Source organism: Heliangelus exortis, chromosome 11 (assembly GCF_036169615.1).
Source record: "Heliangelus exortis chromosome 11, bHelExo1.hap1, whole genome shotgun sequence".
NCBI classification, from domain to species: Eukaryota; Metazoa; Chordata; class Aves; order Apodiformes; family Trochilidae; genus Heliangelus; species Heliangelus exortis.
The window spans coordinates 2,841,488-2,862,805 of record NC_092432.1 but is presented as its reverse complement, the minus strand read 5'-3'; the positions used below and the strand labels follow the sequence as shown (position 1 = coordinate 2,862,805).

At 54.3% G+C, this 21,318-nt stretch overlaps 3 protein-coding genes and 1 long non-coding RNA gene across 15 annotated transcripts; 2 read left to right on the top strand and 2 right to left on the bottom strand.

Moving 5' to 3' along the window:
* The first annotated feature begins 248 nt into the window (after positions 1 to 248).
* Positions 249 to 11,717, top strand: RASL12 (RAS like family 12). 4 transcript variants are annotated; one of them, XM_071754192.1, is made up of 7 exons: positions 6,758 to 6,839; positions 6,974 to 7,296; positions 7,946 to 8,062; positions 8,161 to 8,217; positions 9,229 to 9,302; positions 9,421 to 9,611; positions 10,371 to 11,717. In XM_071754192.1, exons 3-7 carry the CDS (start codon positions 7,954 to 7,956, stop codon positions 10,753 to 10,755), a joined length of 816 nt encoding a protein of 271 aa, XP_071610293.1. In that variant the 5' UTR covers positions 6,758 to 6,839; positions 6,974 to 7,296; positions 7,946 to 7,953; the 3' UTR covers positions 10,756 to 11,717. The 4 variants fall into 4 exon arrangements, with proteins under 4 accessions (XP_071610292.1, XP_071610291.1, XP_071610293.1 ...); XM_071754194.1 differs by having other exon boundaries at positions 6,768 to 6,820; XM_071754191.1 differs by lacking the exons at positions 6,758 to 6,839; positions 6,974 to 7,296 and adding an exon at positions 249 to 504.
* Positions 2,337 to 5,344, bottom strand: KBTBD13 (kelch repeat and BTB domain containing 13). Of its 2 annotated transcripts, XM_071754177.1 has the most exons (2): positions 4,581 to 5,344; positions 2,337 to 4,322 (listed from the first exon to the last, which is right to left on the bottom strand). In XM_071754177.1, exons 1-2 carry the CDS (start codon positions 4,608 to 4,610, stop codon positions 3,225 to 3,227), a joined length of 1,128 nt encoding a protein of 375 aa, XP_071610278.1. In that variant the 5' UTR covers positions 4,611 to 5,344; the 3' UTR covers positions 2,337 to 3,224. The 2 variants fall into 2 exon arrangements, with proteins under 2 accessions (XP_071610278.1, XP_071610277.1); XM_071754176.1 differs by having other exon boundaries at positions 2,337 to 5,341.
* Positions 11,668 to 20,530, bottom strand: SLC51B (SLC51 subunit beta). Of its 5 annotated transcripts, none has more exons than XM_071754188.1 (7): positions 20,399 to 20,530; positions 16,754 to 16,854; positions 15,229 to 15,603; positions 14,870 to 15,007; positions 13,090 to 13,180; positions 11,884 to 12,378; positions 11,668 to 11,799 (listed from the first exon to the last, which is right to left on the bottom strand). In XM_071754188.1, exons 2-6 carry the CDS (start codon positions 16,791 to 16,793, stop codon positions 12,174 to 12,176), a joined length of 849 nt encoding a protein of 282 aa, XP_071610289.1. In that variant the 5' UTR covers positions 16,794 to 16,854; positions 20,399 to 20,530; the 3' UTR covers positions 11,668 to 11,799; positions 11,884 to 12,173. The 5 variants fall into 5 exon arrangements, with proteins under 5 accessions (XP_071610289.1, XP_071610287.1, XP_071610286.1 ...); XM_071754186.1 differs by lacking the exon at positions 20,399 to 20,530 and adding an exon at positions 20,168 to 20,303 and having other exon boundaries at positions 11,668 to 11,813; XM_071754185.1 differs by lacking the exon at positions 20,399 to 20,530 and adding an exon at positions 20,168 to 20,303.
* Positions 13,886 to 20,576, top strand: LOC139800763 (uncharacterized). 4 transcript variants are annotated; one of them, XR_011727908.1, is made up of 3 exons: positions 13,903 to 14,355; positions 19,100 to 19,795; positions 20,114 to 20,576. It is a non-coding gene; the product is annotated as an uncharacterized lncRNA (long non-coding RNA). The 4 variants fall into 4 exon arrangements; XR_011727909.1 differs by having other exon boundaries at positions 13,907 to 14,355; positions 19,100 to 19,605; positions 19,713 to 20,576; XR_011727907.1 differs by having other exon boundaries at positions 13,886 to 14,355; positions 19,148 to 20,576.
* Positions 20,577 to 21,318: the final 742 nt, after the last annotated feature.

The window sequence follows — 21,318 nt, the reverse complement described above, 5'->3', positions numbered from 1 at the left end:
AAAACCAAAACTTTGCACCTTGTGTGGCCAAGGGAAATACCCGTGGGGAGATGTTCATGGAGAGGGATCTTTGAGGAGCTCCCAAGCTCTTCTTGAAGCTCCCAGCCCTGTTTTTCCTCCAGCTTTCCCTTGGTTATACAAGCTTTTATTTTTGATACGGCCCTTATAAGGCAAGTCCATTCTACAGACAGCTTTTGGGTACGTTCCTCCTTGCCAAGATGATGTCACCTTTCAAAAAAAAAAAAAAAAAAAGAAAAAAGAAACTTGCAAAAGGTTAAATTGTGATTAAATAGATCAAACTTTCCCTCAAACTGGTGGAGTAGAGACCCTGAAGGTTGAAAGGGGGAGATACAGGAGCTGTGCTGGTGCCAGCAGCATCATCGAGGGCTGAATCCTGGTGGAGCCAAGCAGCATTGTCCCCTCTCTCTGTGCAGAGGCTGAGCAGCCTCTCCCTCAGAGACTTGCTTGATCTTGGCTCTTCAATTTTCCCCCTTGCTTGCAGAGGTAAGAACTGTATCTTCCCCCCCTCCCTTTGCCCTTAAAATTACCTGATGATAACTTTTATCACGGTCTGGTTTGACGGATGCAACAAGTTCTTCTCCCTTGGGATCATCTGTGCCTGCCAAGATCTTCTCTTTCCCCCAGGTGCTACACTTGAAACCTTCAAATTTTTTGCCTTTTTTTCAGCAAATATCTTCATAAAACCCTGAACTGTCTCAAAAAAGGCAGTGGGTGAAGGTGGGGGGGAGAGGTTGGATCGCTTGGCGGTCGCAGAGCTGGAGGGAAGGGGGAACCCTGCCAAGTTTGGGTCTCCTGGGTGAGCCACAGAGGAGCCCAACAGAAATATTTTAGTAACAGAATTATTTTAACTTTATTTTAATGGAGGGTTTAAACAGTTTGTTCAAGGTGAAATGGTTTGAGAGCAGCGTGGTTCCACACGAGGTGTGCAGACAGGGGAAGACAGCATGAAATATTAATTTCCTTCATCTGGGAAGGGAACAAGGATCTAACTAATGATCTAACTAATCTAACCCAGCCTGGTGGGGACCTGGGTGAAGTCCACCAGTGTTCTCTCCCATGCCACCATCAGCCTTAGCACCTCCACCAGCTGCTGTCCCCATCCCGGGGGTGACAGTGAGGTGGTGGCCTGGCCTGGTGGTAGAGGGTAAGTGGGGACAAAGCTCCTCAAGTGGGTTTCAATCTGGCCCCGGAGGCAAGCTGGGGGTTTCCTGTTTGTTTTGGTGTTGTGTGGGGTTTTTTTCTCACATGTGGGAACTGTTTTGAGACCGCTGAGAACTTGGCGTGGGTCAGCAGCAGAGGCATTTGAGGCATCCCAGCTGGTATTCCCTTCCTTTCCATCTTGGCCAGGGTAGCATGGGCAGCCTGGAGCCTGCCCCATGGATGGGAACCAGCTGAAGGTTGCTGTTGCCCTCATCCCTGATGCTCTCCCAGCTCTGTGTTCCCCGACTGTCCCCAGAGCTGGTGTTGAGGGTGAGCAACTTCCAACAGGAGTGGTGGTACCAGAATCACAGAATCAGCCAGGTACCTCCTGGGAATCATCTGGTTATGGAGCTCAGCTAAAAGGGACTCAGAGAGTCAGAGGGTGAGAAGAGACATTTAAAGGTCACCTCATTCCAGCCCCCCTGCAGTGAGCAGGGACATCTTCAAACAGATCAGGTTGCTCAGAGCCTGATCCAGCCTGACCTTGGATGTTCCCATGGATGAGGCTTCTACCACCGTGCCAGTGTTTCATCACCATCACTGTTTTAGAGTGATTGTATCTACTCTAAACCTCCCTTCTTTCAGTTTAAAACCATCACCCCTTGTCCTCTCTCTACAGGACCTGCTAAAAAATTTGTCCCCACCTCTGCAAACCTGGCCTGGCCTCACCATGGTGGTGCTTTCTCTCTTCCTTCCCTTTTTGCACCCTCATTTTTCCAAGGTTTGCCATCTCCTCAAATCTTTGCTCAAATGAGCCTCTGAGGAGCACCAGTTCCTGCCACCCCGTTGGGGCTGTGCTGAGGCTCAGAGATGAGCCTGGAGGAGTCGGGAGCTGTGCCAAGCACCCCAGGGGAGGTGATGGATGGTTCCCAGGTCTCAGAAACCCCTCAGCGCCTTAAGCACCCAGAAGATGTTTTCCTTCACTGTCCACCTCCCCTCCTCCTCTCAGGACCCAGCTCTGGAGATCTCCCTGGGGAGCTGGGGGCTGCGTGGGAACCGTGTAGGGCCCCGGGACAGAGCCACATCTGGGAAAACCTTCAGAGGGCTTTTCCTTCAGAAGTGAGGGAAAAAAGACCAAACCTCAAAATCTAAGGGTAATGAAAAACACAGGGTGGTTTTGGTTTTTGTTTTTTTGGGGGTTTATATATATATATATATATAGCTTTCCTTTTAATTCCAGGATATAATTCATTATTTCCCATCAGAGCAGAGGGGAGTTGGGATGCTGCACACCTTCAGGGTGTGCATGGAATAAATGCAGCCCCTCCTCTCATCTCTTTGGTGTCTGTCCTCTGCAGAAGCCACCAAACCCTGCACACAGTTGGCTCATCAGCCCACATCTGGTAGGACTTCACACAGAGCCCTGGCAGCATCTGCCTGCAGCCCCTTTCCCTCCTGCAGGGTCTAATGTCACCTCCAAGGTCCAATGTGACATGTCCCTGGACCTGTCTCCATGGAGGAGCAGCAGAGTCTTGTGTCACACCCAAGGCCCGATGTGACATGTCCCTGGATCTGGATATGGCTCCATGGAGGAGCAGCAGGGTCTCATGTCACATCCAAAGTCTGATGTGACACGTTCATGGATCTGGATATGACTCCATGAAGGAGCAGCAGTGTCACACCCAAGGCCCGATGTGACATGTCCCTGGATCTGGATATGGCTCCATGGAGGAGCAGCAGGGTGTTGTATCATACCCAAGGTCCAATGTGACGTGTCCATGGATCTGGATATGGCTCCATGGAGGAGCAGCAGTGTCATATCCAAGGTCCAATGTGACATGTCCCTGGACCTGTCTCCGTGGAGGAGCGGCAGCGTGTCGTGTCACACCCAAGGCCCGATGTGACATGTCCCTGGATCTGGATATGACTCCATGGAGGAGCAGCAGTGTCACCTCCAACGTGACGTGTTCCTGGACCTCGTTGTAGCTCCCCAGAGGAGCCCAGGAGAGCAGCTGGTGCAGAGCCAGGTGCAAGGAGAGCATCCTGCCCCGGGTCAGGGCCAGCTATGTGGCGATGCTGTGGTCCCTCCTCGGCAGCCTCAGCAGGAAGGTCTGCAGGGAGCCGCTGCGTGGGAAACCCGCCCGCTCCTTCTTGTACCTCCAGGTCTCCTCTTCCACGGAGTAGAGGAGGGTCAGCATTTTGTTGACGGTGTAGACGGTGTCACCCCTGATGACAGCAGTGAAAAGTGCTCCTTTGCTGTTCAGGAACTGCCCGGGCAGGGCCGTCCACTGCCGTGACCTCAGGTTGAAGCAGTCGATGGCGCAGCGCAGGAAGTCGTCAGAGGGGCCATTGCGCATGACGTAGAGGTTGTCGCGATGGGCCACCATGCAGTGCCCATAGCTCTGGTGCCTCTTCAGCTCGGTGACGGGGAGCCACGTGTCCTGCTGGGTCTCGTACTCGTAGATGACCGTGGTGTCCAGCGGCTTCCACAAGCAAACGTAGATCTGCCCCATGGCTTGGGCGCAGGGCGCCGCCGTGCTGGGCTGGGGCAGGTCGGAGACGAAGGTCCAGGTGCTGGAGGCCAGGTCGTACCTCTCCACGGACTTGAGGGAGATCTTCTCGTACTCCCCGCCGATGGCATAGAGGTAGCCCTCGTGGCCCACCAGCCTGACGTCGTAGCGCAGCTGATGGGGGCTGGGGAACTCGCTCCAGGCGTTGGCGTCGGCATCGTAGCAGAAGCTGCTCTCCACCACCTGCTTGCTGGCCCCGTAGACACCACCCACAATGTAAATCTTATTATCCATGGTCGCCATGCCTGCCAGGAAGGTGCTGGCACTCAGCGGCAGGCAGGAGAGGGTCCTCCAGGTGTTGGTCTCCTCATCCAAGTAGCAGATGGTCCTGGAGAGGTCTTCCAGGAACTCGAAGGTGGGAGTGTGGGCTCCCACGGCCACGAAGGTGCTGGGCAAGAGGGCGTCCACGTAGGCCAGGAGGTCAGCAGAGAGGCAGTCCAGGTGCTCCTCCAGCTCGGCGTAGCTGTCCCTGATGTAGAGCGCGGCACAGTGGAAGAGGTCGAGGAGGCCGAATATGGCGGCGGCTTGGTAGAGCAGGATGCAGTTGTCGGAGTTGATGGAGTGGATGAGATACTTGGCCAAGGGCTTCACCTGCAGGAAGGCAGCACACTCCACCGCCTGGAAGGTCTCCTCGCTGCCCAGGATGGGCCTCTCCCCCGCCAGCACCCTCAGCATGGCGAGGAACCCGGCGGCGCTCAGCTCCCCCAGCCCCATCTCCTCCTGGGTGCTCTCCCTCATGCCCGAGCGGAAGAGGGCACGGAAGTACTCGCTGCTCTCCACCAGCAAGGTCTTCTCCACCCAGAACGACTGCTCCTCCACCCAGATACACACCCTCTCTGGGGGTCCTACCTGGGAGCCTTCCTCCTCCTCCGGGGTCATCCTCGGTGGGCAGCACCCGGAGCTCCTGGCTGCCGTGTCCCAGCTCAGCCTCTGCCACCCTTTGATGCCTCCTCCCTGACCGCCGCCACGCTGCTGCCCTGGGATAAAAATACCTTGGGCTAAAGATAACCCAGCTCGTGACCAGGACCTGCCACAGCCCAGCTCAGCTTCCCCCAAAACACGCCAGGGCTCTGGTGTCACCCGACGGTGTGGGGCACGCTGGAGGTTCTGGTTCTGTCCTGGCTTGTCCCATGGAGGATGCCCAGATGGGTTTTGCTCTCCCCGCTCTCAAGGATCCTCCAGCCCAGGAAGGTGAAATATTTATGTGGCTGGGAGCAGCATGTTGCCACACTTTTTTTTTTTTCCCCTTTAAAAAGTGGAGTTTCTGGCCACAGGGAGGTAACAGATGGCAGTAAATCATCGTTTGGTTTGGGTTGGAAGGGAACTTAAAGTTCCAAATGGGCAGGGACACCTCCCACCAGCCCAGGTTGCTCCAAACCCCATACAACCTTCAGCGCTGCCAGGGATGGGGCACCCACAGCTTCTCTGGGCACCCTGACCCAAGGGCTCAGCACCCTCACAGTGAAGAATGTCTTCCCAATATCCAACCTAAATCTAAATACCGATTTATAATCTCCCCACCATCCAGCCCAACCATGGGGAAGGGGCTTTGCCACCCCTGCATCCCCACCACCTCACCTAGAGGGTGATGGTGAAGAGGTGTTCCTTGTGGCATGTCACCTGTTTATGGGCCAGGCACAGCTTTTCTGGCTAGAAACCCCATTTTTCCCTTGCTGGGGAGGGTCAGAAATGGGAGGGTCCCTGGCCCCCCCTGCAGCTGCTTTTTATTTTTGGTGAATAATTAACCCCCCATTGCCAAAGATATAATTTTTTTTTCCTCCCTCCCAACAGCCAGGAGCTCTCAGGTGACTTTGTGACAGCAAAGCCATCACCCCAGGGTGGTGGCCCCAGCAGGTTGCCCCCTGCAAAAAAATACCTCCATTTAGGGGAGAAGTTTTGCACTTCTGTCCCTGTCACTGATCCTTACAGGGACACAGCTTAAACCCCTACATTTAGCCCCGTTTTTGCTTTTAAGCATCCTTCAACTAAGTCCAAAAGGGTTGAGGGCAGAGCTGGGGGTTCCCCAGAGGGGGGTTCAGCTTCCCACATGGGAGTGATCCCCATACCCCTTCCCCGCCACCCCCTTCCCCATCCCCGGGGCTCGCAGGGACTTCCACACTCCCAGACTATTTTGGGAGGGTTTATAAATATCCTTCCTGCCTTCACGGGCAACCAGCCCAGGGGTGCAGCAGCCCGGAGCGGCCACGGAGCAGCCTCCAACCCCTCCCCGCTTAAAGCCCCGGCCTCCATCGGGACCAGCTCAGGGACCGCATCCTGCGGGTGCTGAGCCCCGTCCCAAATGCCTCCCGTTGCCGTGGCAACGGTGACTTCAGCCTCCTCCACCTCCTCGGGCTGGGAGCCCGCTGGGTGCCGGCTGATGGCTGGGTGCGGGCAGCGGTGAGTACTCCCCGGGCTCCCTTTTCCCCCTTGCATTCGCTCTTTTTTTAATTATTATTTTTTTTATCGGTGGGAAAAGTTTTTTTTTCTCCGCTTCCCCTTGCAAAGCCCCTGCCAGCAGCAGCAGGAGGAGGAAGAAGAGGAGGTGGCCGTGCCCAAAGCGCTGGGTGTGCGGTGGGCTGGGCGGGCAGCATCGCTCCCCGGCGGGAGGTGTAATGAGTGTTCCGGCCTCAGCCAGGGGAGGGGGGGCAGGGAGAGGTGGGACATGGAGTGGTGGTGGGGACACGAAGAGGTGCTGGGGACATAGAGAGGGTCTGGGGGCATAGAGATGTGCTGGGGACACGGAGAGGTTCTGGGGACATGGCAAGGTTCTGGAGATATGGAGGGGTTCTGGGGACACAGTGAGGTGCTGGGGACAGGTTCTGGGGACATGGCAAGTTTCTGGAGATATGGAGGGGTTCTGGGGACACAGTGAGGTGCTGGGGACAGGTTCTGGGGACATGGAGAGGTTCTGGAGACGTGGCAAGGTGCTGGGGACATGGATTGGTGCTGGGGACACTGTGAGGTGCTGGGGACATGGAGAGGTTCTGGGGACGTGGCAAGGTACTGGGGACATGGATTGGTGCTGGGGACACTGTGAGGTGCTGGGGACAGGTTCTGGGGACATGGAGAGGTTCTGGGGACGTGGCAAGGTGCTGAGGACACGGTGAGGTGCTGGGGGCATGGAGAGGTGCCTGGGGCACAGTCAGATGCTGGGGGCAGGTTCTGGGGACATGGAGAGGTCCTGGTGACACAGTGAGATGCTGGGGACAGGTTCTGGGGACATGGATGTGGGGGGATATGAGGTGCTGGTGACACAGTGAAGTGGCTGCTAAATGGACACACGGTGTGTTTGAGGTCTGTGGGTCCCTGCTTGAAGCCCCAGGAGCTGGGAGGGCTGATGAGTGTCCTGTTGGGGGGACTGTCCTCAGGGTGGCAGGAGCAGTGCTGGCCTGGCCACTTGCCTTACAAGGAGCTTGGCTGGGGCTGGGGCAGGAGCTCTGCTCGCCTCCATCTGCCTCCTCCAGCAGCAGATCTGGTGGGACTGGGGCTGCTGCTCCCCCAGCCCTGACCCCAGGCCCCCCACATCCCGCTGAGCCCCGTGACTCCTCCAGTGGTGGGATTTGAGGTGGGATTTGAGGTGGGATTTGAGGTGGGGAGTGGCGTTTCTCTCTTTCTGGGCTGCAAAGGGAGGGCAGTGGGATGGAGGGGGGTCCCTGTCTTTGCCTGGGGGGTAGGGGGTGGCACTCAGGATGGGATGGGGATGCCCTGGCTCTAGGGTGTGGGTGGAGAAGGATGAATCCCTCTCCCTGGTGTGGCTGAGCCCACTTTTCCCACTGGCTGGGGCACCCCTCTGTGGTCCCCATGGGCCACCACCACGGTCCCCTTGAGAAGGTCCCTGTGGGCCACCCTGATGTGATCCCCATAGGAATGTCCCCATGGAGCACCCCACCGTGATCCCCATGGGATACCACCACGGTCCCCTTGGGAAGGTCCCCGTGGGCCACCCTGATGTGATCCCCATAGGAATGTCCCCATGGAGCACCCCACCGTGATCCCCATGGGATACCACCGCGGTCCCCTTGGGAAGGTCCCTGTGGGCCACCCTGATGTGATCCCCACAGGAATGTCCCCATGGAGCACCCCACCGTGGTTCCCACAGGAAGGTCCCCACGGAGCACACCGACTTGGTCCCCATGGAGTACCCCACGGGAAGGTCCCCACCTGCCATGGCAGAGGGTGTCCCTTGTCCCCCCTTGACCCCCTCTCTCCCACAGGACCCAGGATGTCCTCGATGTTTGGCAAACCCCGAGCGGGCGCCGAGCGGCCCCCCCAGAGCCCCCTGGCCGAGTGCCACGTGGCCATCCTGGGGTGCCGAGGGGCTGGCAAGTCAGGTGAGGTGGATACCCCGACACCACGGGGATGGCCGGGCACCTGGGGGGGTGCTGGTGGGGGTGACCCCCACCTCACCCACCCCTTTCACCCCCTGCAGCCCTGACCGTGAAGTTTCTCACCAAGAGGTTCATAAGTGAATATGATCCCAACCTGGGTAAGGTGCTTTCTTTCTCCACGGGTGTTTTTTCTCCCCTGGGTTTGTCCTCCATCAGCTCCCAAGCAGCATCCTTCCCCTCCCCGGCGTTTCCCATGAAGGGGACAAAAAAAAAAAAACAACCCCAAGCCAAACCAAAATAACAAAACAGTCTCCAAATTGCAAGAAAAACACTGGAAGGGTTGGATTTGACCCAAATGTGCCTGCAAAAACAGAGGTGAAAGCAGTGCTCTCCCCAGGGTATGTCCCATGGGGAAACATTGGCTCCTCTCATCATCCCCCACATCCTAAAAGCTGAATTATTGGGGTTTCCAGGGAGAACCTTGTGCCTTCTGCTTGCTTCTGGGGGTGTGGGGCAGGGGAAGGGCTGGAGAGGGGGACCGGGGGGGTCACAAAGCCCCTTCTGGGCATTTTTTTTGTCCACTCATTTAAGTAATTAATAACTCTTTTCCTAGGCTCGGCTCCAGGGTGCTGGGAAGAGCCATAAATGATTTATCAGGGAGATCTGGAGCTTGTCCCAGAACCAACTCCAGCTCCTAATAGCTCAGTGACTCTTAAGAAAGAAGGAGAAATCCTTTCCTCCTCCCATGTTGTTTTTTTTTTTTGGTGGGAATGTGGTTTCATCTTCCCACATCAAAACCTTTCTGAAACGCACCCGTCAGGACCCAGCTGGGACAAGACATCTTTCTTCTGGGGGGGAAGGACTCAGTTTCTCTCTGCCTGCCCTCCTTCCCAAAAAAAAGGGATGCTCCATTGCCCTGATTTGTTGGGACACAGCGTGGTGTCAAGCCCCAGCTTGCTTTATCTCACCAGGTCGTGGCATTTAGATAAGGGCTGAGTCCTGGGGGCAGTGATGGCCACTCCAGGCTCCTTCCCCCTCTGATGTCTCAGCAAGGAGCGAGGTGGGAGGTGTCAGGGGAGGATGCTCCTCACCCCAGGGGTGCTCCAAGCACCCAGGGCTTTGAAGACGATGGGACACCCTACCCCACCTTGACAACTTCTCCTTTGCAGAGGACACCTACACCTCGGAGGAGCTGGTGGACCAGCAGCCCGTGCTGCTGAAGGTGATGGACACCGCCGACCAGGTGAGGCACCGAGGCCACCACTGGTGCCAACCACCTGCCATGACGTGGCTGGAGCACAGCTGGACCACAGCTGGACCCGTGGCTGGACCCACAGCTCTGCTGCTCCTCTTGCCCCCAGGATGGCCCCGGGAACTGCGAGCGTTACCTGCACTGGGCCAGTGTCTTCCTCGTGGTCTACAGCATCGAGGACAGGAGGAGCTTTGAGGGCTGCCAGCGCTACCTGGATGTCCTCACCCTGCATGCCAGGGGCTGCCAACGCCGCTGCCCCACGCTCCTGCTGGGCAACAAGCTGGACATGGAGCAGTACAGGTACTGGGGGAGGGTCCAGGCTGCCTGTTCCTGGAGGGGAGAGCTCACAGGTCACCCCCCAAATCCCTCCAGCTGGGATGCGAAACCCAAACCTCGAGTTTTTTGGTGGTTATTTTCACCTGTGTGGGTGTTTGCCGTGTCCTCCCACATCTCTGGGAGGTGGGAAAGTCCCACAACTCCGAGGTTTCTGCTCTCCTGTCACGGGGATGATGTGTTTGGTGGTTTCAGCTGGATGGTAAAGCAGTCATCATCCCCAGGCAGGGCTTGAGCTCTCTCCAGCTCCTCATTCCCCTCCCAGGGTGCCCTTTCCCTGGAGCCCTTTCTCCCCCTGTCCCTGCTGCCAGGACTGGATGTCCCCAAGTGTGTTTTTGTGGCCTTTGAGTGGCCATGCTGAGTGCTGGTCCCGCAGCTCCTTGAGCCACATGTGATGCTGAACCCCCAGCAAGGACCTCCCCACTTCCCAGTGCTCCCCCATCCCATCCAACCCCCTGCACCATGGTGTGGGGGTTGAGGGACACTGCATGATCCCCCAGGGACCCCCCGCAGCCCCTCGCTCTGGGATTTGGAGAAAAACAAACCCCTTGTAGAGACTCATGGCCCCTGGTTGTGCCAGGAGGTGGACAACCCCCTGGTTGGTGGGCACCCCCCTGGACAAGCTCTGGAGGGTGACACGGGCTCCGTCGTCCCCCATCGCTCCCCGTTTCAGGTTGGTGGCATCATCCCAAGGGATGCTTCACCCCTCCCTTCCTCTCTTGCCAGGCAGGTGCCAGCAGCTGAAGGGATGTCCCTGGCCAGCAGGTTTGGGTGCCTCTTCTTTGAGGTGTCAGCCTGCCAGGACTTCCTGGGGGTGCAGCAGGTTTTCCACCAGGCGGTGCGGGAGGCGCGGCGCTGGGCGGAGGGCAGCCCCATCCTCCGGCCCCTCTTGGTCACCGAGGAGCAGCCCTGCCCACTGGTGGCCACCCCGGTGGCCCTGCCCACTCGCCACAGCTTGCCCAGCTGCACCTTCAACACCCTCTCCACTGTCAGCTACAAGGAGATCCCCTCGGTGGCCCAGGCCAAGCTGGTGACCGTCAAGTCCTCGCGGGCACAGAGCAAGAGGAAAGCTCCCACGCTCACCTTGCTGAAAGGTTTCAAGATCTTTTAGGATGCTCCTTGAAGGTCCGAGACCCCTTTCACCCCACAAGGGCTCAGACCACCCGGGAGGGACCCGTGGGCCAAGGGTGGCCCTGATTTGTGGCTGTGGGGACAATTGGGTGGGCAGGTGGGGTGCTCAGAAGCCAAAATCATCTCTGGGATCTCCCTGCCTGCCCCTCACCCCCGTCTCAGGCTCTGCCACCCTGTTTGGACCCTGTCCTGCCATGGCACTGGGTCAGCCCAGCTTTCCATGAGGATCTGGGCAGTTCCTGGAGCAGCACCAGGAGGGTGAGGGATGTCCCCAGGGCTTGGGCAGACAGAGACAGGAATGGGATCATTAATTAATCATTAATGAAGCAGGGAGGCACCTCTCGGGTTGGTCTGGTGGGTCCCCTGACCCAGCAATAAGTAGGAGGAATTTCTATTTTTATTTAATCCAAACGAGAAAGGTGCAGATCCTCTTTCAGCCAACTGAAAGCCTCAGGTATCCCAGACCAATTCCCATGCAGGAAGAAAGCCATACCAAAATAGTTGGGGTTTTAACCAACTTTTTACACTGCAGCATTCCTCAACAAAGGCTTTGCCAGGGGAGATGCTTCACTTGACGAGGACCCGTTCTGAAAAGCCTCAGTTTAAAAGATTGATGGATTTCCAAAAATGTCTTAATTTATTTCGTGACTTCAACGTAGGCCCAGGGAAGGGCATGAAGTGAATCCTAAAGCAGCCCAGACCCTGCCTGTCCCCAGGCCAGCGCCAAGGGCTCTGCAGTTGGTTTCATTTGCTGTGTCAGGTTAAACTTTCTGCTTCTCCCTGGAGCAGCAGTTACTCTGCAGAGTAAAATATCCACCTGTATATTTGTGCATATATACATATATATATGTATATGACCTTACTGATACGGATATTCAATATGGGATTGCAATTGACCACTTTGGAAAGTATTTTAATAAAGAATTTCTGAAAAGAACAGAAGTGCCTCAGCTCCAGTGTGGCTGTTTTCCTGATGGAGTTCCCTGGCTGACTGCAGGAAAAGCTCCCACCTCCTGCCTCCCACCTCCTGCCTCCCACCTCCTGCATTCCACCTCCTGAATCCCACCTCCTGAATCCCACCTCCTGCCTCCCACCTCCTGCATCCCACTTGCTGCCCTGCTCAGCTCCCACCCACGTGTGGTGGAGGGATCTGAGAGAGAGGGAAATCTGGTGCAGGAGAGAAGGGGGAGGCAGCCAACTATCCAGCTGGGAGCTGAAACCTGGAGGCACGGGTTTGCCTTGAGGCCAGAGCCACTTCTGTGGGTGCAACTCTGCTGCTTTCTTCTTTTTTTCCCTCTCTTTCCCCAGGCTAAATTGCATTTTTAAACTTCCATCACCAGGAGCTGAGACATCCTGAAGTGTTCCTCAGGGCTTAAATGGTTTGACTCCCCCCAGCCATTACATGGCATCCTCAGGTCGTTCTGTGTACAGGGAGGTGACAGTCCCATCCTTCCACTGGACTGTCACTTCTCCTGATCTCTGATCCTGGGGTGCCAGCTCCTGCTCTTCAGCTTCAGTGGGGCTGTATTCCTGTGGCATCAGGGCTTGCTTGGCTCCCAGCTCAGCCTGCTGGGCTTCTCTGTACATGTGGATTTTCCTTTTCCTGAACAAAAAGGAAATGCAGGGTGAAGCAGCAAGCTCAGCCTGCATCTGGGGACAGGCAGCACCCCCTGAGGATGTCACATTGTCACACCTTGGCCCTAGGAACACCCGAGCTGCTGTGGGCCAAGCCCGTGGCAGTGATGTGAAGTGTTTCAGTACACAAGGCTGCAAGGTTCCTCCTGGGAGAACATCACCCAAAAGCCAAGCAGGAGCACCCAGTGAGCCCTCCTCACCAGGAAAGCTTGGTGGCCCTGTGACATTACCTGTTCTTCTCTCATTTTAAAGCTCAAGTTGTTCCTCAGCTGCAGGGTGGGGCTGGATGGCCCAGGGGAACATCACAGGAATGCAGATGGGGAAAAGTTGGGGAGTCCTGCTCTGGGGTCCCTAAATGTCCCTGTTCTTATGGAAGAGCACTTCACATGACACACACTTAATGTCACTTCCCTCCCAACAGCCCCACATCTGTTGCAGATGCTCTGCTAGAGAAGATCCAGAGCCTGGAGAAGTGAAAAGATTTGTGACACATGAGGAGAGCAGGAAGCCAGGCTGGGTTTTCCAACCAAAGGGAATTTTTCTTTGGTCCTTCCCCCATCTTCCAGGGCTTTGTCCTGCTCAATATCTCAGCCCTGCCCCACCAAACCCACGTCTGCCTGCCTGGAGCTGTCTCAGCACATCACCCCACACCAAAGACCTCCAGATTTTCCTGGCTCACCTGTTTTGCACAACATTAATGGCCAGGAGGACAAGACCCAAAGTCATGGCCATGAAGGAAAGTGCAAGGACAGAGTAATTCCATGTTGATGCTGGAGGAAAGCACAGAGAGGCAGTGTCAGTGTGTCCTACAGAGCCTGGCCAAGCATGTCCTGAGAATACCCCAGCTCAGAGTGCCATGGCCTGGCTGCAGGATGAGGGCAGAGGTGCTGCTGGGGTTCAGCTCAGCACCCAGAGCAGAGCACCCAGCTCACATTTTTCATAGAATCACAGAATTTTCAGGGTTGGAAGGGACTTTTAAGATCATCCAGTTCCAAACCCGTGCCATGGATCAGAACCTCCCACCAAATCAGGTTGCTCAGAGCCCTCTCCAGCCTGGTCTTAAAAACTTCCAGGGATGGATGGGGCTCCCACCCCCTCTCTGGGCAACCTGTGCCAGGCTCTCACCACCCTCATGGGGAAGAACTTCTTCCTAACTTCCAATCTAAGTCTCCCCACCTCTATCTCCCCACATCCATCCCCCATGTCCTATCACCCCCTGACAGCCTCAGAAGTCCCTTCCCAGCTTTCCTGCAGCCCCTTCAGGTACTGGAAGGTCACAATAAGGTCTCCTTGGAGCCTTCTCCTCTCCAAACTGAAAATCCCAACTCTCTCAGCCTGTCCTCACAGAGAGGTGCTCCAGCCCTCTGAGCATCCTCATGGCCCTTCTCTGGACACCCTCCAAGGGATATTTCAGGATAATAATCCAAAGGACTATTTGAAGATAACCTCAGGTGTATCTCCCTCTTGGGCAGCTGCTTTCCACCACCTTGGCCACAGACCCACATCTGCCCCTCGTGGCTTTTCCACTAAATAGTGGAAAAGCATTTTTTTTTTGCCCCTGAACTGGGAGCAGCTGTGCCTGAGGGTGGGAGCCAGGCTGAGGGCTGCAGAGCTCAAAGGGTCCCTCCCCTGTCCAGCCCTTCCCCCAGTGCCACAGTTGGGTTCTGCCCTGGGAGAGGGGCTGGGGTGTGCAGCAGGGATGGCAGTGGGTGCTCTGGCCTTGATTTTTTTCTTTTATCTTTCTTTTTATGGCTTTGAAGTTGACCCTCAGGGCACTGACCTGCTCATATCAACCTCCTACCTCCACCCTGCCAAAAATCACTGCTCAACCCAGACCTTTGCTCTCTGGGCAAGCTGTGGAAGAAGCTGAAACCTTTGCTGGGAGGAGAGAGCAGCTCAGCAAAGCCCCATGGCAGGCTTTACCTGTGGCTTTCTTCTTCTGGAGGTGAGACCAAGGGTTGGTAGCTCTGATGTTCATCACCTCTTGGGGGAATTCCATCCTTACCAAGATGCTGAAGGGAGAGGAACATCTCCCTTATGAGGAAAGGCTGAAGGAGCTTGGAGAAGAGGAGACTGAGGGGGGACCTCATAAATGTTTAGAAATATCTAAGGGTGAGTGCCAGGAGGATGGACTCAAGGGGTGACCAACAGCAGGACAAGGGGCAATGGTTATAAACTGGAGCACAGGTGGTTCCATATAAATATTGGGAAGAATTTGTTCACTATGAGGGTGAGGGAGCCCTGGCCCAGGGAGGTTGTGGAGTCTCCTTCCCTGGAGTTATTCCAAGCCCACTTGGATGTGTTCCTGTGTGTCCTGCTGGAGGTGCCCCTGCTCTGGCAGGTGGGGTTGGACTTCATCTTTTAAGGTCCCTTCCAGCCCCTAATTTTCTGTGATTCTCTGAGTTCACCCAGCAGGAGGATTAAGAAGTGTGGATCTGAGGAACATGAGTGCCACTCACCATCTTCCCTCCGGAAGAACCAGAGCAGCTCCTCCAGCTCTTCCTGAGCCATCCCCATCCCCAGGGTGCTGTTCCCTGCTCTCTGGTCATACCCATGGGTGCTGGCAAGGGCTGCAGGGACGTGCACCTCCTGCTCTGCTGTGGAGGGAAAGAGCAGAAAGACACAAAGGTTGCTCACTGCAAACCTCAGCCTACAGACAGCCTCCTGCAGGGATCTCAGAGCCAGCAGAAGGCAGCCCTGAGGGCACAGCCTTATCTCATGAGCCAAGAAATGGAGGGTGTTTCTGCAGACCCCAGGGGCAGCAGGGCTGGAAAGCCCTCAGGACCCTGCGTGGGTGCAGTGTTGGTGCATCCCTTACCTGCTCTCTGCTCACAGATGCTCTGATCTCCACCATCTTGCCACTGGGCCTTCAGCCCTTGCCCATTACTGAGGGCAACTCCTCCCTTGTTGGCCACCAGGTAGCCCTGGCTGCTGCCCAGAGGAGAGAGCAGGGAATTGGAGCAGTCCCAGCTGGTGTGGCCCAGGTTGCTGCAGGGACTTGTCTGCAGGGTGCTGGTCCTCAGCAGGGAGAGGCAGCTCCCCGTGCCACGGTTCAGCAACCAGTCCCCTTGCCAAGACCAGTCCTGGAAAGCTGACTCTGGATTACAGTCCTCCAGCAGTAAATTCCCAGGGGTTGGGCTGGCTTGTAAACACAGCTTGGCTTTAGCATTTTTCATCAGGAAAGCTTCTGTGCCTGCAAAGAAACCCGTGGGTGAGGTGGCCATCTCCTGAGCACAGGACATGGGATTCATGGAATCATTCAGGTTGGAAAAGACCTTCAAGACCATCGAGTCCAGCTGTAATCCAGCTCCCACAACCCCCAAATCATCTCCTGTAATCCCACATCTAAATGCTGCTTCAACACCTCCAGAAATGGTGACTCCACCACCTCCCTGGGCAGCCCATTCCCATGCCTCACCACTCTTCCAGTAAGGAAATTTTTCCTAATATCCAACCTAAACCTCCCCTGGCACAGCTTAAACCCATTTCCTCTCAACCTCTTAAATATTCTAGAGCTGATTTCAAGAGCTGCTTATCACTTTTCCTCCTTTTGGGGAGGAAGCCTTTGCCCTCCTATCTCTTCTCTTCTGGGCCTTGAAGCCCATGGCCATCCCTCCAAACCACCCCTTCAGAACCCTCTGAGCACCAGGAGATCCATGTTTTAGGTACTTCCCTCTTGGATGAAGGCATGGGACAGCAGGAACCTACAGGAACCATCCTGTAACTGGGAACTGCCTCCAATGGCTCTGTTTCTGGGGAACCAAAGGAGGTTTGGAGCTCAGGTCTTTCAGGTTTGGTTCTCTAAGCCTGAAGTGTCAGCTGCAACATCCTTCTGCACACCCAGACATTGATGCTGGGTTCAAAAAACATCTCCCTGGGTCAGGTTTCTGGTTGTTCACCAGATCCTTGGCTGCAGCAGGAGAAGTGTGGCCAGCAGGTGATTCTCCCCCTCTACTCTGCTCCATGGGAGTTGGAACTGGATGATCTTAAAGGTCCCTTCCAACCTTGAAAATTCTATGATTTGATGAATTCTAAGTGTTTTCCAAAGAGACTGCAACAGTGCTGGGAGCACAGGAAACTTTCCCCATGGCTGAGCCAGGCTGCTGCTGGTGTAGGTGGAGGAAAAGTCCTATGGAGAGGAAGAAATCCTCTTCCTAGGGAATTAGGGTCTTTAAGACATGGCTTTGCCATAAGGCCAACTGGTTTGCTGGCAACTCTTGGAGGTGTCCAGTGTCTTGTTGTCACCCCTGCTGAGCTGGGTGTTGGGAAGAGCCTGAGAAGAAGCCCAACCTCAGCAGGGGTGAGCTTCACCTACACCAGGAGCCTCAAAGCCAAGACTCTACCTTGCAGCAGGAAAAATGGGATTATCCAGCAGAACTTCATGTTTGTGTGGGCAGCTGGGGTGGATCACACCTTCACTGGTGGTTCCTCAGTGTGCAGACACCTGGAAAAGGGAGAGAGATGGGAGGTGAGGGGCAACCTCCTGGGGTTCTCTGCCAGGTCCTGCTGGGCTGTGCCCCTGGGGCAGCCCTGGAAGTTGTGAGCTACTCCTCCTGGGGACAGCAGGTCAGGATGTTTCCCCTCTTGTGTCCAGCAGACGAAAGGAGACAAAACCACAAGTGGAAATGATGATGATTTCAACAGCTTCGTGCCCACGAAACTTCCCCTCCCTCTTCCTGGGGAGCAGAGGCACCCCAGAAGCTGTGACATCTGTCATCTGTGGCGTGAGGTGCCAGGACAAGGTGTGGACATCCTGGGAGCTACTGAGGTGACAGCAGAGCAGGTCTGGCCCAAGGCTTTCTGCCCTGGTGACCCCATGCAGCTCCTGGGAACCAGCTCCTCCCCAATCAACCCCTCTGCTCCTCTGCCATGAGCATAGGGAACACATCCCTGGGCACAGGGATACCTTCTGCCCAGCCACAGGTGGCAGGATAAGGGCATGGAGCTGAGGGAGTGGAGGGTTCAGCCCCCCAAGGAGGAAAAGCTGGCTTGCCATTGAGCCACAGGTAACTCCCATCCCTCAGGGGAGCAGAAAGCTCCTCCCTGACCTTTAGTCCCTCTTTTATCAGTGGCATCAATCCAGCTTTTATGGATGCTTGTCCAGCTCAGTTCTTCACATCCTTTGGAGGGATCTGGACCTCTCCTGTCCATCTGCTGTGAGCTGGATGTGGTCAGGTTGGTTCTCCCCCCCCTTCCTTCTCAGCCTCACCTGAGCCATCACCCACCCGTGGGTGAATGAGCCCACAGCACACGTGTGTCCCTCAGAGGCCAGCAATGATTTCAGGAAGATTTAAGATTTTTATGACTGCCTGAGACTCTCAGCCTCCACCTACCTTGGTAGCATGGGCTGGCACTGCCTGAGCCACCCATGTCCCCTTGTGTCACCAACCCTGCTGCTGACTCCTCAGGGAGGCATTTGTCCTATGGGTTAGAGACCTCATGACTGCTCCTATTCCCCCCCTCCCCTTCCCAATGGCTTCACAATTCAAAGTTCACTTTTTATAGCCAAGCAGGCACAGAGCCTTGCTCCCTGCTGCAGGAAAACCACCCCTCAGCAACTCCTTGAGGAGAGGGCTCTGAAATCCGTGGTCCTCTTTGGCTCTCTGGTTCACCAAGTAGGGCTGAAGCTGCTCCCTGGGGTTTTTGTATGAAAATTATCCCAGCACCCAGGTAAGTTTGAGCTCATTGGCATGGATCACCCCTCAGAAAGGAGGAAATAAAGTCTTGGTGCCAAGGAAATCAGGTTCCAAGTCTGCTCCACCCTACTAAGAAGTGCAACTTAAATGTGTTGGATCTTCTGCCAGAGGTTTTTCCAGCAGGAACAGCTGAGGTGCCTGGTGCTGATTTTTTCCAAAGGTTTTTCATAGCTTGTGGGCCCCCTCCTGGCACCCCCTCTAAAGCTACCAGGCACAGCAGGGATGCCAAGAAAGCTGCTCAGACTCCTTTGCTACTTCCTAAGTCAGTGGTCACCAAGGATGTGGGAGGCTGGAACTTCTCAGTGGGAGCAGAATGGGTTCATCTTGTGTTAGCAGGGAATTCAAGTCAAATATTTTCAGGAAACAAACAAACAAACTTATTTTAAAGATCTTTTACATCTACATCTGACCAGGCTACTTTGGAAGTTTCATTTATCCACAAAACAAAGTGTTGCTGTATCTACTCCAGCCTGAGCAGGGTCCAGAACACTGCCTGCACCACCAGTTTGCCCAGTAAGGAAAGATTCCCACAGCTGAGCTGGACATGCTCTGGAGGGTTTGGATCTCCCAGGCTGAAAGGAAGATTTTTGAAGTCTTTTCCTTCAGCTTCCCTCCCATGGCTGCTCTGCCTGATGCCTCCACTCTGGTGTCACCAAACCAGCCAAGAGAACACGGGTGATGTCTTCCCAGACAACTCTGATATCCAACTGCTGTTGGATGGGGATGAGCCCTCAGGCAGCTCTGAGGTGTGGATTTTGGTCTCGAGCCCTCTGAAGACACCCAAGACCTTTCTGAGGTTGCTTCCCAGCTTGAGCACAACATGGGAAGCTCAAATGAGAGGAAGCTCCTGCATTTTAAGGTTGTCTGGAAGGAGGCAGAAAGAACAAAGAGGCCCCTCAAAGAAACATTTTGCCTCTGTTGTTTAAAGTTTACATTTACGCCTAAATAATTTTGTAAATTTTTTTTTTCTTTTTTTTTTTTTTTTGGAAATAGGATTTTCACATTGAAAGCTGCAAAATTTGTGTGGTGTGTGTATTCCAGGAAGAAAGAGTCACTTGCCAGTGCTGTCCCAAATCCTCTTGTTCAAAATCAGGATCTGTGGACTTCAGTGGCATCCTCAAATCTCCAGAAAAGAAGAGAAAACTGGGAAGTGACCCCTCTGAATGGTAAAATCCTGAAGGAAGCCTTTGGAGATATGAGCCCTACCACATGTGCAAGGCAGAGCTCAGGGTTTGGTGCTGTAGAATTTGGCACAAGCCAGTGACAGGGCTGTCCCATGCAGGAACACACATGTCCCCAGCAGCTTTGTATGTTGGTTTTTATCAGGAATAACATTAGAGGTTGCTCACCAAGCCAGATGTTGCTCTTTCTCTGCAAATGAGAAGTCCTGAGATACTCACAATATTGATATATGTAAAAATGGAGGAAAAAAGTCTTCTGAAAAGTCCATCAAAGATGATTATGACCCTTTGGACATTCTACTCACTACAGAGTAAGGAGTAATGCACTTAAAATAGTAAAATAGTCTCCTTTTTGTCATTCAGCCTCTCTTTCTCTGGTGGTTATCTTATCTTCACTGCATTAAATTGTGTCACTTATTCCAAAGGAATTATAAAAGCTGGATTTCCCATCTTTGGGATTCATACAAGATACAGAATGGCAGCCACCCACCCAGATACAAATGGATGGGTGAGTTGAGAAAGGTACCAAGCTCAGTTAAAGAACACAACTGCTGAATATTTAAAATCCTAAAGCAAGAACGCAATCTGTGCTGGTTTGCAACCTCTGTAAACTCAAGAGTTAAAGAACAAATCTGAGTTATATTAAGTATTTCTCTTTGACTGCTTTCCAGGCTGTTTATATGCAGGAGTTACCCCAGCTTGCTTCTCCCTTGCCACCCAGTCTCTCCCTAAACAAGTCCCACAGCCTTTGCTTAAAATTCCCAAGGGTTTGAGCTTGGAATAAAGCCTCTAACTGAACTAAACAAACAATCCTTTTTTTTTCCAGAGAGCTACAAATTAACCCCACAGCCAGTGCACCAGTTCCCTTCTGCTAACTCACCAGAAACACTCCTGCCAGCAGGGAGGAAATCACATTTCTTCTCTCAGCCCTGCAGCCTTCTCCTTGGCAGAGCCTTAGCAGGGTGAGGAGGTCTTCCCTTCCTCCTCCCCTCCTTTTGCTACGAGCTGTGTGTGATTCATTCTGCTCCCGAGTCCTGGGTGAAGCACAGTTCAGCAGGTGAGGTTCCCTCCAGCCCCTGGAAAAAAAAAAAAAAAAACCAACCCAACCCACCCCGTTAGTGGGTCCATTCCCAGCAGGAGGTGAATGACCTTTTCCCTTAGGAGGTCCAGAGGAACTTCCAGTTTATTTGCTCAAGCTCTTGGCATGAGCAGGGTTAAAAGAGCACTCAGAGTGACACTCAGTAATAAGTCACCCTGGGGTTAAAATAAACAGCAATGTTCACTCTGCACGGTTTGGTCCTTGTTCTGTAGAGGAAGCACGTCCTGATAAAGCAGATATTAACCTTTTTTTTTATTTATTTTTTTTTTAAGCCAGGGCCATGTTAAAGCAGTCAGGGTGAATGACTCTGTGGGCAAAGCACCCACCCTTAAAATTGCCCCATTCTAATATCGTTGCTGTCGGGGGAGGGTCCACGACACAGGTGAGCACTAAACCAGTACCAGTCAGTGTACGTTCAGAGATCCCAGTAACCCTGATGGTGTGTGTGATGGACCTGCCCGGTAATCTACAGGTGCTAATGGGCCGTGACGTGCTCAGTGATAATTAGAAGCGATCATCACTACTGATAAGGAACCTTTTGAGTCACTGCTGAGCAGCCGCCCGTTGTTTCCTTAACCTGGCTCTCTGGTGAACCCGTGTGGGAAGAGCAGTGGCGTTAACAAAGGGAAAGCTGCAACCTGTAAAAGAACCAGGAGATGAACAGTTGGAGGCTGGACGCATTCCACCATCCCCAAGCCCGGGGTACACGCCCGTTTTCACCGTTCCAAAGAAATCTGGTAAATGGCGTTTGCTGCATGATCTAAAGAAGATCAGTTCACAAATGATGGACATGGGGGCGTTACAGCAGGGACTACCAAGTCCTGCTAAGTTACCACAAGGCAGGCAGATTTTGATTATAGATCTAAAAGACTTTCTTTACTGTACCGAGCCGGGCCAAGCCGGGCCAGGGAGAGCTGAGTCGTGGAAGAACC

Bases quoted from the DNA above. Each gene is read 5' to 3' on its own strand.
- KBTBD13 (XM_071754176.1), bottom strand. From the start codon at position 4,610: ATGACCCCGGAGGAGGAGGAAGGCTCCCAGGTAGGACCCCCAGAGAGG.
- RASL12 (XM_071754191.1), top strand. From the start codon at position 7,954: ATGTCCTCGATGTTTGGCAAACCCCGAGCGGGCGCCGAGCGGCCCCCC. The intron at 9,303-9,420 runs GTGAGGCACCGA...TCTTGCCCCCAG, and splicing joins TGATGGACACCGCCGACCAG to GATGGCCCCGGGAACTGCGA. The intron at 9,612-10,370 runs GTACTGGGGGAG...CTCTCTTGCCAG, and splicing joins CTGGACATGGAGCAGTACAG to GCAGGTGCCAGCAGCTGAAG.
- SLC51B (XM_071754188.1), bottom strand. From the start codon at position 16,793: ATGAAGTTCTGCTGGATAATCCCATTTTTCCTGCTGCAAG. The intron at 15,604-16,753 runs GTAGAGTCTTGG...GTTTCTTTGCAG, and splicing joins CCCATTTTTCCTGCTGCAAG to GCACAGAAGCTTTCCTGATG. The intron at 15,008-15,228 runs GTAAGGGATGCA...TTCCCTCCACAG, and splicing joins CATCTGTGAGCAGAGAGCAG to CAGAGCAGGAGGTGCACGTC.